Source organism: Citrus clementina, unplaced genomic scaffold, assembly GCF_000493195.1.
Source record: "Citrus clementina cultivar Clemenules unplaced genomic scaffold, Citrus_clementina_v1.0 scaffold_7, whole genome shotgun sequence".
NCBI classification, from domain to species: Eukaryota; Viridiplantae; Streptophyta; class Magnoliopsida; order Sapindales; family Rutaceae; genus Citrus; species Citrus x clementina.
Window position 1 is genome coordinate 14,079,217 of NW_006262075.1, and position 13,173 is coordinate 14,092,389.

A 13,173-nucleotide genomic window follows, 5' to 3' on the forward strand; every position below is an offset into this window, starting at 1 on the left:
TTTGATCGGTAGAAAAATAATTTTTATATTAATTTTCTTTTAGTTAGTTTGTTCATGGATAGGACGGAATTAAATATTTTTAGCCTACAAACCAATCCGCAAAATGGTGGATTGGATATGGATTGGGTCAAATCCACATCAAATCCACAGATGCATGGATTGGATTAAAAATTTACAATCTGCAAAATCGTGGATCAAATATGAATTGATGTTTAATCCGCAAAATCCGATTCACAAACATCCCTACAAAATATTGTCGCTTAGATAATGACTTTGTCGATTACCCTTTTATCAAAATCTCCTTTCTTCTCTTCTTCTTATTTTATTTTATTTTATTTTTAATTTAGATTCAGATTACACATAAAAAAAAAAAATTCTCATACCAATTTTGATAAACAAAATGATGTCGCATGAAAATAATGAATGAGTAAAAATCAAATTTATGTTCATTTTACCACTATCAATCGTATAAGCTTTTGTGTTGATGCTTTACAAAAGTTCAAACTAATCAATGTAGGCAAGACTTAGAAGGATCAGCTAGAAAAAAAAAAATTGGATGCATGCTTTGGTTAAATGCTGCTAGAGTGATCGCCAAGAATAACGAGATTAAAAAAAAATTAAAAAAAAAACTCCAGTAGAGACTGCAGTCACTAAGGGTGCCTTTGGTATCATTTAATTTCCAATTGGTGTTTTCTATATTTATTTTAAAGAAGTAAAATATGTTTTTGATGTGATGTTCCCAAATTGAAGAGGCTTTCGGTAATTTTTTTAAACAGTATATAAAAAATAAAAACAGTAAAATATGTTTAGTTATTTGTTTGAAAATATAAGAACAGTGAAAATATATGTGGTAGAGTTTTTTTATAAAACAATTTTTCAGTAATTCATTATTTAATGCATGTGGTATTTAATTTTTTAATGTCTATAATCATTATAATTTTATTAAGAAAAAGTAAATGGGCAAGTGTAAAAATATATCATTTAGTTAAAAATAAAAATTTCTACAACCAATATTTTATAATAATGTTCAAAGTTACATCTGAAAAAAGGAAATAACAGAAATTAAAAGTCACATACACATAGAACTATGTTTGTCAAAACGAACAATTAACATTTAAGATTAACTCCAGTTCTTATTAAACAAGATTAAGAAACTTTATAAAATTGATTCATTATTAAATTACTTTTATGAAATTGTCCTCACTGAAAAATAATTCCCACAAAAATAACAACCCTCCACATCTGCTTCATGGCTTTCTTCTCACACAATCGCAAATCATCAAATCCTCGCCTGAAGTATGGAGAAATTAAAAGAAATTAAAGCTTTAGTTAAGATATGTAAATGAGAAGTGGATGCTAATATCAAGAAGACAGCAGCAATTAAACAAGAATAATGAAGATTGCAAAGCAATCCATTGAGATCGATGATCAAATGATTAATTTTTCTAAATCAATGAGTGTTTTATTATCAGAAGTAACATCTTTGCTGATTATAAATAATTGGTAAAATATATTATCAGAAGTAACATCTTTACTGATAACTGTTAAACAAATAAAAGTCTATCCAATCACTGTCAAGACTTTTCCAAGTCTAACAACACAATGCAAACTTATGTACTAGAGTTTTTTTTTCTTTTCTTTTTTCTGAGAAATCTTTTTTTTTTTTAATTTTTTAGAGATATATACAATTTTAAATCACTAAAATTTATAGGACTCTAGATAAGTAAAAAGCTCAAAAATCTGCTCTCACTAATATTGAAGAGAATGAGCCTCATACCACCGGGCTACAAGCACAAGCTGCCATAGATACTAGAATTTATTTATTTATTTTAAATAGTAAAATTATATCATCTCTAGTACACTTTATATATGTATTTCCAGTTTTCTACTAGTCATTGTTTTTTTTTAGTAACACTATTTACACATAAAAATGCACAAAATCACTGAAAGATAAACTAATTCACTTTATTAATTGATCAATAATGATAAAATTACAAATAGTTTTTTTATAAATTAGTGTGCCAAACTTATGCGACATGAAAAGATAGACTAAAAAGTGATAACAATTATTATTTTTTAATTAAATAATCATATAATAGTTTTATATAACTAATCTCTTCATGGCAGATCAATTTGTACACATTTCTTTGTATAAGTGATGGTGACTCCATCATTACTCTTATTAATTTTGTCTTTTCGAACAAGTGTCCTCATTTTATTTTATTTACAAATTTGTGTGTAAATAATATTTTCCCTAAATTAAAGGCATGGGCTTCGTATGCAGGGCTACCGGCAACAGACACACTAAAGTTGACACACCATCCATTAGAAGACGTCCGTCTGCCAGACAGCCAACAGTCAACAAATGGAAAAGAAGAACAAAACCGTTCTCTATGCTTGTGTTTCTTTTATGCTTCTAATAATCGTTGTGTATTTAATAACAAATGACAGGAGTTTTATTATTGAGTATACATTGTGGCTTCTATTTTATACTCACGGTTGTTGAATTACATTTTTTTTTTTTTTGTTTAACTATGATGATGATGAAAACACTTCCTACCTTTCGTTTCGTCAGTTGTTATCAGAGTCAGTTTGCTTGTTATCATGGTATGACAGCACGAACAAAAGAATAACCGTCCCGACGACAATGATCGAGGGATGCAGGCACGGTCTGTGGAGGCTGCCTGATAGGCGGCTGTAGAAGCAGCCTTGTCTTTGAAGGGTCAACTAATGTTCGAGAAGGGAACAAACAAGTTACCTGTGTTGACTACTGGTGTCAATATTTTCCAACCAGGCTGGGGTTGCTTTAGTATTCGTAGGATGGCCACCAACTTCAACCCCATCTCTATCACAAGCAAAAATTAACAAAAGTTAAAAATATTTAATCTGATTAATTTTAAAATTACCCTAAAAGTCTGCATATCATTTTTCCATGACCAATGCTAAAGCAGCCGCCGGCACGCAGTCGTAGGCTGGTAGCAACATGTAGATGCCGTATAATCATTTTTTTAATTCGAAACTTTCAAACCACTTTTTATTTTATTTTTTTGAAACTATAGTTCTAATGTGCATGAACCATGACAGCCTTTCTTGGTCTTTGGCTGCTTTCAAAGATCCGTAAGTATATAGTTGATTACATCAAATTCAGCAATATCAAACCCCTGTTTTCCCCTTTTTATAGTTGCAATTTTATCCTCACAAAGAATAACCAAAAAGAGCATATTATTATTATTTTTTTATAATATAGGACATGTTTTCTGAAACATCAATTTGATAGATATTGCTGTAGTTAGTTTATGCAGAATATATATTATTCATTATTATATTTGTGGTCCTCTAGTTGATTATGGATGTAACAGAAAAGAATAAAACTAGATTTTTTTTTTTAGGGTTGGTCTTGGCAGTTTTGCTAAGGACGAGTTTTTCTATGTAATATGATTTATGTTTTTTTTATTGTTTTTTTTAGCACTTTTAGATAATATCTTGTGTGATCTTGTTAAATACGCTCGCTATTGGATGAAGGAAGCTAAGAAAATAGAGTAGTTCTACACTTCCTGTTGATGGTTAATTTCTGAAACTTATGATGGAGTGCCACGTATCTAAAGTAGAGATTTTTAGGAACCTTCTTACTTTGGGAAACCCATTACATTTGCCCTTTGAAGCCCCTAGAAACGTGACGAATACCAAAAGGAAGCACCAAGTAAGAAACCAAGGAAATCCAGAACCACAACTAACCTAGGCAATACTAAGTTGTATGATTTGTCTTTCTCCCTCCAACTTGTCTCTTTAAAGTTTTTTCGAAGTTTCCCGCACTTTAAAATTTCTTACCAGAAAACTATTATATATATATATATATATATATAATTTCAATTTATGTTATAAATTTGTAATAAGTGTATAAAAGGTCTATTAGTAAGCTTAAGTGCACCAAGAGGATCATGTCACCATGGGTATATATATTGTCTAAAGAGTCTGAGTTGTTGTGATCCCAATCTTTCGTGGAAACTTTATTAGTGCATATTTTTATACAAAGTAGGTTGTCTTATATCACTTAACAATAGTGATATTTTTCAAAAGAGATCCAGGATCCATGTTGGATTTGGATTGTGCTCCTGGTTTCCTTCGCCATTGTTAATTAATCATTAAAAACACTTGAAATTTCAGCTTCAAATTAAAAAATATGCATCAAGTGTACTAATCGGGAAAGATTACGACGTCTATTGCCAAAGGTTGACACAGGCCGAAGGAAACATATATTTTCACAAATATATGAAACATTGCTGCATCAATTGATTTTTCACTCGAGATAATATATTATTATAATTATTACAAAATAATACAACACATCAGTTTTTAACAAAGTACAACTGCAGATTCGACAACATAAGAAGTCAGCCTATAACCAAATAATGAAATAATTGATTATCACACACACACAGAGACACACACATGTATATATAGAGTGTAGATTTTGGCTTGCCATCGAATTCAAATCCATGCTAAAAATTGATTTGGTTTTCTTACACTACAACAATGCTTTGCCCACACTTAGCATATTGAAAATGGCTCTTATTCCAAATAATTTTAGTCAACAATTTAATTTTGTAAATATTTTGTTGTACTGTTATATTTTAACAAGTACTATCTGTCTCAATTATTACGGTGGTTGTTGTAATTATTATTATTATTTTTTTGGGGAAACGGACACCTATTCTCACAAGGTTTGGAGAAATAGTTACAGACCCTTTTTTGACTATAATATCATTTACTCTATTAACTCAAAAAAACTTATTACAATGTTTTATAATAAGTAGAAGGGAAAAGGAAATCTACACCCACATGGTATGGAAAAATGGCCACCAACTCCCCTAAATTTTCAAAAAGAGGATACCAAGACCATCTTTTGACCATTATCCCTTTTACTTCTATTATTCCAAAAAAAATTGACTTTAAAATTTTTAATAAATACAAATATTATACAAATAACGTAATCTATGTAGTAGACCAACAATATTAAAATATTTTAATAAATTTAATATGTAAATTATTATATTTATTTTAATATTATATTTTCATTTATTGTCCAGATTTTAAATAAATATTTGCATTAAATACATTCTACAATAAAAAAAAATTCTCAAATACTAATAATGTTAAAATTATTATTATTTAATACATTATTTACTTTAACAAAATAAGATATATCTAATAGATTGTAAAATAATGAAATATTTTTTAAATATTGAAATTATTTTAACACACACACACACACACACACATCTATATATGTTATGTTTCTATTTATTATAAAACATTAGAGTCAATTTTTTTGAGATAATAGAGATAAAGGGTATTATAGTCAAAATGGGGTCTTAGTGTTCCTTTTAAAAACTTGGGAACGTCGGTGACTATTTTCCCAAACTTTGGGGGTCACCACAACAGAAATGGCTTTTTGCAACAAAAAGATTTTGTTGCCTAAAGTGCCAATTTTGTTGCCATAGGTTATTGCTACAAAAACAAGCTTGTCGGCCCGGTCGTCGGCCTAGCACTGTCGCCCTCTATGTTTAACAACATATCAAAACATTTCTCGCCTCAAACTTCCTTTCGCAACAAAACAGATTCGTTGTGAAGGAGTCTTCAACTTGTTTAGAGAATAATTTGGCAACAAACATTTTTGTTGCGCTAAACAGTTTTACACAACAAAATTATTTTGTTTCTATATAGTTATTTACTACAAAACTAATTTGTTGCTAAGAAATAAAGTACATTTTATAAAAAAAACGTGTACCAACAAAGGTGTTTGTTAGCTAAGATCATTTTAGGCAACAAAACTACTTTGTTTCTTTATGTTGAAAATTTTACAAATTTGCAATAAATATTTAAATATTTTTAGAAACAAATCAATTTTGTCATTAAAAAATACTACAATTTTTTTTAATAATATCATGGTATAAAAGGAAGCAAACCAAGTTCGTTGGGAAAGATACCAATTTTTTCCCCCACCATGACAATAATAAACTAGAAATATATGTTGAGAAATCTAACAAAAAAATCATTAATGTCATTGAACTAATTTAAAAGTTAAAGGCCCATTCAGTATCCAAGCTATATATATATATATACAAAACTGACTTTAAGAATCACATATGATAGTCAAATACAAAAGTGGATTGTCATCTATCCCAAAAATGTAATGAGCAAAAATTATAAACGATCTCTAATTACAACTACTCCAAACTCCAAATACTTAAAGATATGACATGCACCAGCAGTAACCAAAAAGATCAAGTGATGACCAATTCAAAATACTAACAAGTTCAAGATACTCTAAGGACATCATTGAAATGAGTAATCATTGAGTAGCTGAATCTGTAAAGCGAAAAACGGATCCTTGAGAAGAAAAAAATTGCTGCATCATACCCTCAAATTGGGACAATCTGGACTCCAATTGATCAATAGTCTTCTTTTGTTCTTGAAGCTCAACATCTTGTGAATCCAATCTACTTTGTTGTGAAGATATAATACCATGCAATCTGTCAGCCTCAGAAGTATCAACACCATGGTTTGAAGTTGGGCGTGGTCCGTTGCCAAGTCCTCGAAAATAGCCTGATTTCTTTCCAAGTACTTCAATGCATATTTCCCTTTGAGTTAGTGGTTTTGCTTCTTGAGGATCTATTTGTTGCTGTTGTTGTATCTCTACCATTTGGTCCTATACATAAAGCTTTGTTAGTAAATGAAGGAAGAAAAAAAAGAATTTTATTAATTAAATAGTTGAAATTTAATCCATTGGTCACGGAATTAATTTGTATTAAGGTATAAATTGAAAAAAAAAAAGAAACTTGCTGTTATACTTATAAATCTAATTATTTGATATTTCAAATAATAAAGTTAATTAGAGCATGAAAGAAAAATTAAGAAAAAAAAACTCAATGAGTAAACTTTCATCAACAGTATGTAGGTGATAAGAAATAATAAAATTAAAAATTTTGTTTCCAACAAAGCATCTTACATGGTTTAAGTGTGCCACCTCATTCACCCAACCTTTTGTCTTGCTGAAATGAGTGACGCGAAATAATTCTATTTCACCATCAACCATGTCATCCTCAAGATAATTAACAAAAGGTCTTGATCCCCCACAATGGACATATGGGAGCTTAGCACGATTAGCTTTTTTTTTGGTAGATTGAGTCTACATTAAAAAAATATAACAGTGGAAAATAAGATACATATACAAGCATATTGACAACTAGTTGGACAATTTAAAGTTCATAATATGAATATCATTGGACCTGGAAACTTGCGGAATTGTAAATGTTATGACAAAGCCAAGCCCAATCATCTGGACATATGCCTGGATATGAATGCTTAAGTGCCTCTTCAAAGGATGGATAATCCAAGTAATGATCATACATCCAATGTCTCATATCACGATATCTCCCACCCATAATGTTATTCACACATCGACGAACATGTGGTAAGTTCAAATCAATCTCAAACTTTGACTGAATTTAGGAAAAAAAAGATATCTCAGTTTATAATTAAAAAAAATGACAGATGAAGAATATTAATAATCATAAGTACTTACTAATAGTCAATCAAACAAAACCTACCAATTAAACTCTTTAAATACCAAATTCTAGAGTTGTAACAACACCTTGCACAAACTCTTGGCTGGGCATAACAGGCTGAGATTGGGGAATTGTAGATGCGACAACAATTTCTGCTCTTACACGTTTGGTAACTCTATGTCCAGGACCCATCTAGTAATTATTAAAAATATACATTAGAGTTTATTAATAATCAACATAAAAATAAATCAAGATAACTATAATTTTGTCAAAGAAATTATAACATGAAAGATCCTATTACTGGGCATAGATCCTACATTCATTTGACTATTGTCCACAAACTCGGGTTCTTCACCATGAAAAACCCATGAAAAATCCATTAACTTTAATTTAACAAATTAAAAATTGAAACAAAGACCCACTTAATAAATAATTAAAGCAAAACCCACTAAACAAAATCAAACTCAACAGGCCAATATATAAAATAAAACTAAATTTACTTGAAGAAATCGTTGTCTTGAGTGGTGCCTTCCTAGTACAACTCTTCAATGGCTTAAAGCTTGGGTAGAGAGAATGACTCCATGGCAGGGCAAAAGAAACAAGCGAAGAGTAAAGTGGAAATATTCTAGAAGCAATATTTTAATTAAGAAAAAATTGGAGATGGAAACTTTACTTCGGTTAGCACGCGGTTTATTAAATAAAGGGCGCGGAAATAAAAAATTAAAAAGCCTCCCACAAAGTCATGTTTGCTTTTATATTATCTTTATATTTTCATTTATTAATTTAATATTTTTGTTAACCTTTGCGCAACAAAATTAATCTCGTTGCAAAAAACTCTGAGAGCACAAAACAAATTTTCTCGCTAATCATAACTTTTTGCAATATTTCATTTGTTGCAACTGATTCAAGTGTTTGTTGTGGAAAAACTTGAGCAACGAAACATATTTTGCCTTCATTAAGCTTGTTAGGCAACAAGAACACTTTTGTTGCCAAACATAACGTAGGGCAAGAAAATATTTTGTTGCCATATATTCTAATTTTCTTGCCTATTCCACATCATTAAGAAGAATAAAATCTGTTTAGCTATAGCGATAAAGACTAATTTTTGTTGCAAGATATGAATTTTAGCAATAAAGTAAGTTTTGTTGCAATAGAATTTGTAGCCAATACTCTATTTTCTTGTGGTGGGTATAGATATCATTTTTCCTAAATAGAAATATAATATTAAAATATATGTAACAAATATATGCATTTTAAATTAATTTCAATATTTATAAAAATATGTAACACTTTACAATCTTATATTATATTAAACTAAATTTTATAATAAATAGAAACATAATATCATAATAATTACATAAAAAATTTAAATTGTTCTCAATATTGTATGAAATAATTTTAATATTATTAATACATAGATATATTTTACTAATTTTAAAATCAATTTAATCCAAAGAATTATTTAAAATTTTTATAATAAATACAAATATATCATTAAAATAAATATAATAATTTACATTTTAAAAATTATTTTATACATTAAAAAATCCTAATATTATTAGTCTACTAGACATATTAAATAGAGCTAGATAACATGTCACCAAGTTGTGTTCACGTAGGCTTTGCATCTTGTCAAATTTAAATCGACCTAAACACGACCAATTTAATAATTATGTCAAAATATTGAGACATTAACCAAACACAAAAAATAAACGGGTTACACAATAACCTACTTTATATATATAATTGTTTTAGACCATCCTCTTATAATGTTGGTCATGAATTTCCATCGTTTTTACAGAGTTCAAGGAGATTTATACAGACCAATCCATTCACCTAGTGGATCATTTCGTTACTTTATAGTTTGATTGATGCATTGGCATGAAAGACATATGTTTGTTTGTTGTCCACCTGCAGCATTGCAAGATCGCTCAACCTAAATTATAAGATTAAGTCCATAATTTTCAGATTATCTAATCAAAACTATACATCTGGATAATATTGGTGAATTTATATCTAAGTCGTTTGATGACTATTGTACATCAGTATTTATCAGTGTTGAGCATTTAGTTCTACATGTACATAAACAAATGGATTGACCAAATCATTTATTAAGTGGCTACAAATAATTTCAAGAAGTTTACATATGCATAAAAAATTACCAATATTTGTATGGGGTTATGCTATTTTACATGCTGCGACATTAGCTTATCTTAAACCCATTGTTTATCATTAACATTCTCCATCATAGCTTGTACTGAGTCAACAACCTGACATTCCTCATCCACATACTTTTGGTTATATTATGCATGTTCCTATATAAGCCCTTCACTGCACAAAGATAGGACTTCAATATCGTTTGGGAATTTATGTTGGTTTCAACTCATCTTCAATTATGAAATAACTCGAACCCTTAACGGGTGATCTTTTCACTGACATTTTACGAATTATTATTTTGACGAGACATTTTTCATTATTGGAGGATGAAAAGCCTCCTGAAATAATGCATGGATTTTCTTAGAAATTTTTCACTTTGTCTCATTTAGATATTTGTACTAACCAATGTGAAAATGAAGAGCGAAAGATAGCATATTTGGAGCAAATTGCAAATCAATTACCAGATGCATTTGCAGATGCAGCAAAGGTAACCGAAAGACATATTCCTACCTTCTTTTCTTTGGAAAGTGTAATTAACTCCTAAGTTTCATTCTTATGAAGAGACTGTATTTCTTCAACTATTACTTGCTTTTACTCTACACTTGCATGAATACTTACTGCTTCTCTATAAGTGGAAGGACATCATCATCTACAATTGGAAGTGCATAAGCCACCATATCAACATAGTGAGCAGGCTTACAAAATTTGTCTTCTTGACCTTTTATATGCAATTGAATCAAGATCATGTGGAACATGTTCTTCATCTTCGGTTAATAATGAATCATTATCTACCTCATCAACACTAGCTAGATCGACTTTAACCTTTTTAAACTCCACCTGTTACGAAGTACTATTGGTCTCGTCTTCCTTTTAAATCCTTTTATTTTAGTATAGCAGATTCATCAAAAGTTATATCCTTGCTAAAATGATCTTCTTCGTAATTGGACACTATAAACGGTATCCTTTTACCCCAGTAGTCACATTTATAAACAATACTTTCTTTACTCTTTAGTCTAACTTAGATTTATTTACATAATAGTAAATAATGGAACAAAAAACATGTAAAGAATCATAATCAGTAGTAGATTTACTAGTCCATATTTGCATGGGTGTTTTTCTCTCAATTGCAGTTGATGGAAAACAGTTAATCAGATGACACGCATATACAATTGTCTCAACCCAAAACTCTTTGCCCAATCCAATATTAGACAAAGTACATAGAACTTTCTCCAGTATAGTCTAGTTCATGCGTTCTACCACCTCATTCTACTGTGGTGTATCTCGAATAGTGAAGTGTTGCACAATGCCTTCATCTCGGCATACTTGTAAAAATGGATTATTCTTGTATTCACTACCATTGTCTAAACGAAGTCTTTTGACCTTCTAACTAGTTTGAGTCTCGACCATCTTTTTTCTATTTAAAAAATGTGCATAAAACTTTATTCTTGTTCTTCATCAAATACGCCCATACTTTACTTGAATAATCATCAATAAAAGTAACAAAATAGTACATACCTCCCAAAGAAGCTACTCTGATAGATCCTACATCTCACTATGAATATAGTCCAGAATTTCTTTTGTATTATGAATTATTGAACCAAACTTTATACTTGTTTACTTGCCTAGAATACAATATTCACAAAATTCTAATTTGTAAGAATTTGTATCTTTTAGTAAGCTTTGTTTCACCAAAGTCTGCAAAAACTTTTTCACCAGCATGTCCTAAACGCATATGCCATAACTTGGTTGCCTTTGAATCTACATCCTTTTTCAGAAATTATTGATGTTGATCCAATAATTGTACTCCTTTAGAAATAGAGCAAGTTATTTTTTCTTGTACCTTTCATCATTATTAGTGCATCAACTATTACCTTTAAAAATTCATCTACCAGAGTAATTGTAAGCCCTTTAGATTTTAGGATCTTTAATGAGATTTTTCTTCAAGCTTGATACGTAGACTTGGATTGAGCCATCATGATTCTTTAATTGAATTGAATCTATTCCCATGGTTTTACAGGCAATGATTATAAAAACAACTCCACCATCTAGCTTATTGAAGCTAGAAAACTAGCCCTTATTAAGACACATATGATAAGTATAACATGAATCTAAAATCCACTTATCTAAGTAACACGTCCACTTCATGCTGACCAAATTGAAATTTGACCCCTCAGCATCGTGCTCAACAACACATGTATTAGAAATAGCCTTGCCCTTATCATTCTTTTGTAGTTTAGGACAATTCGTTTTCTAATGTCCTTTCTCTCGACAAAAAGCACATTCATCTTTGTAGGTCGTCCTTTAGACTTGCCTCTTTTTCCAGGTTTACGGCTGTATAAACGAGTTCCTACTGTCAATGCTTCTGCGACTATATCTCTATCATTTTTTTTTGTCTTTGTTTCTAGTTTCACATTTATACAAATGACTGCATATAACATCAAATGTGACTTTATCCTTCCCATGAAGCAAAATGATGGTGAGATAATTATATTCATTAAGAAGATAATTTAACAGTAACAATGCCTTATCTTCATCCCCAAAAGTCTCATCCAATTTCAATTAATTATCTAATATTTTATTAAATGAGTTCACATGATCATTTATCGACATGCCATGTGTATACGTGAACCTATAGAGTTTCTTCTTCAAATAAAGTATATTTTCAAGGCTTTTCGTCATGCACTTATCCTTCAACGTCTTCTATAATTTCTTTTCTGATGTCTGTTTCATCACGAATTACTTTTAATTTTTAGCCAGACACAAGCGAATGGTGCTACATGACTGTCTGTTGATTTTTTTTCTACTCATTATCATCCATCTTGTTGGGTTTTTCTTCAAAAGCAAGCTCTAACTCTTGCTAACATAAGACATCCAACACCTGATATTGCCACATAAGTTATTGGTACTATTGAATTTCTTCAATTCAAACTTCACATTAGTCACAGTAGTCCTCGCTGACGAATATGATAAGGATGTTCTTTGCCATCCTTTTGAATCACTTAACCAAACACTAGTTTCTTTGTGTCTATTTGTATAGATAATGTACTAGGAAAGTTCCCAGGAAAGACTGGAGGGGTTACAATGATTCCACTTAAAATCCAAACTCCTTAGACTCTTATCGTCTTGTTGACAGAACTTTTCTAGACATGCACTTATCCACACAACTACATTGCAATCTCTTGATACACCCAAGTACAAACCATTAGCTCCACCATATTTGTGAGCAGTACTGTATTTGTGAACAGTACCATATATCCCGAGTATGAATCATTGGCTCTAATACCAATTGATGTAGAATAGTGGGTTGGGCAATTGTCTATATTACAGTGATTGCAATTTGTAAATAAAAAATAAATGTTATGATATATGAATGCAAAGAAAAGATGACACAATAATTTATATGGTTCGGCTTAATACCTACATCCATGAGTATTAAAGGATAATTTTT

At 30.1% G+C, this 13,173-nt stretch overlaps 1 protein-coding gene and 1 long non-coding RNA gene across 2 annotated transcripts; both read right to left on the reverse strand.

Annotated features, from left to right (window-relative positions):
• Positions 1-6,156: 6,156 nt before the first annotated feature.
• On the reverse strand, positions 6,157-7,158 carry LOC112096809. The gene is made up of 2 exons (XM_024180703.1): positions 7,010-7,158; positions 6,157-6,709 (listed from the first exon to the last, which is right to left on the reverse strand). Exons 1-2 carry the CDS (start codon positions 7,094-7,096, stop codon positions 6,353-6,355), a joined length of 444 nt encoding a protein of 147 aa, XP_024036471.1. The 5' UTR covers positions 7,097-7,158; the 3' UTR covers positions 6,157-6,352.
• A 34-nt stretch (positions 7,159-7,192) lies between these two features.
• Positions 7,193-8,266, reverse strand: LOC112096810. Its single transcript, XR_002904636.1, has 3 exons — positions 8,069-8,266; positions 7,611-7,760; positions 7,193-7,502 (listed from the first exon to the last, which is right to left on the reverse strand). It is a non-coding gene; the product is annotated as an uncharacterized LOC112096810 (long non-coding RNA).
• Between the last annotated feature and the right edge of the window lie 4,907 nt (positions 8,267-13,173).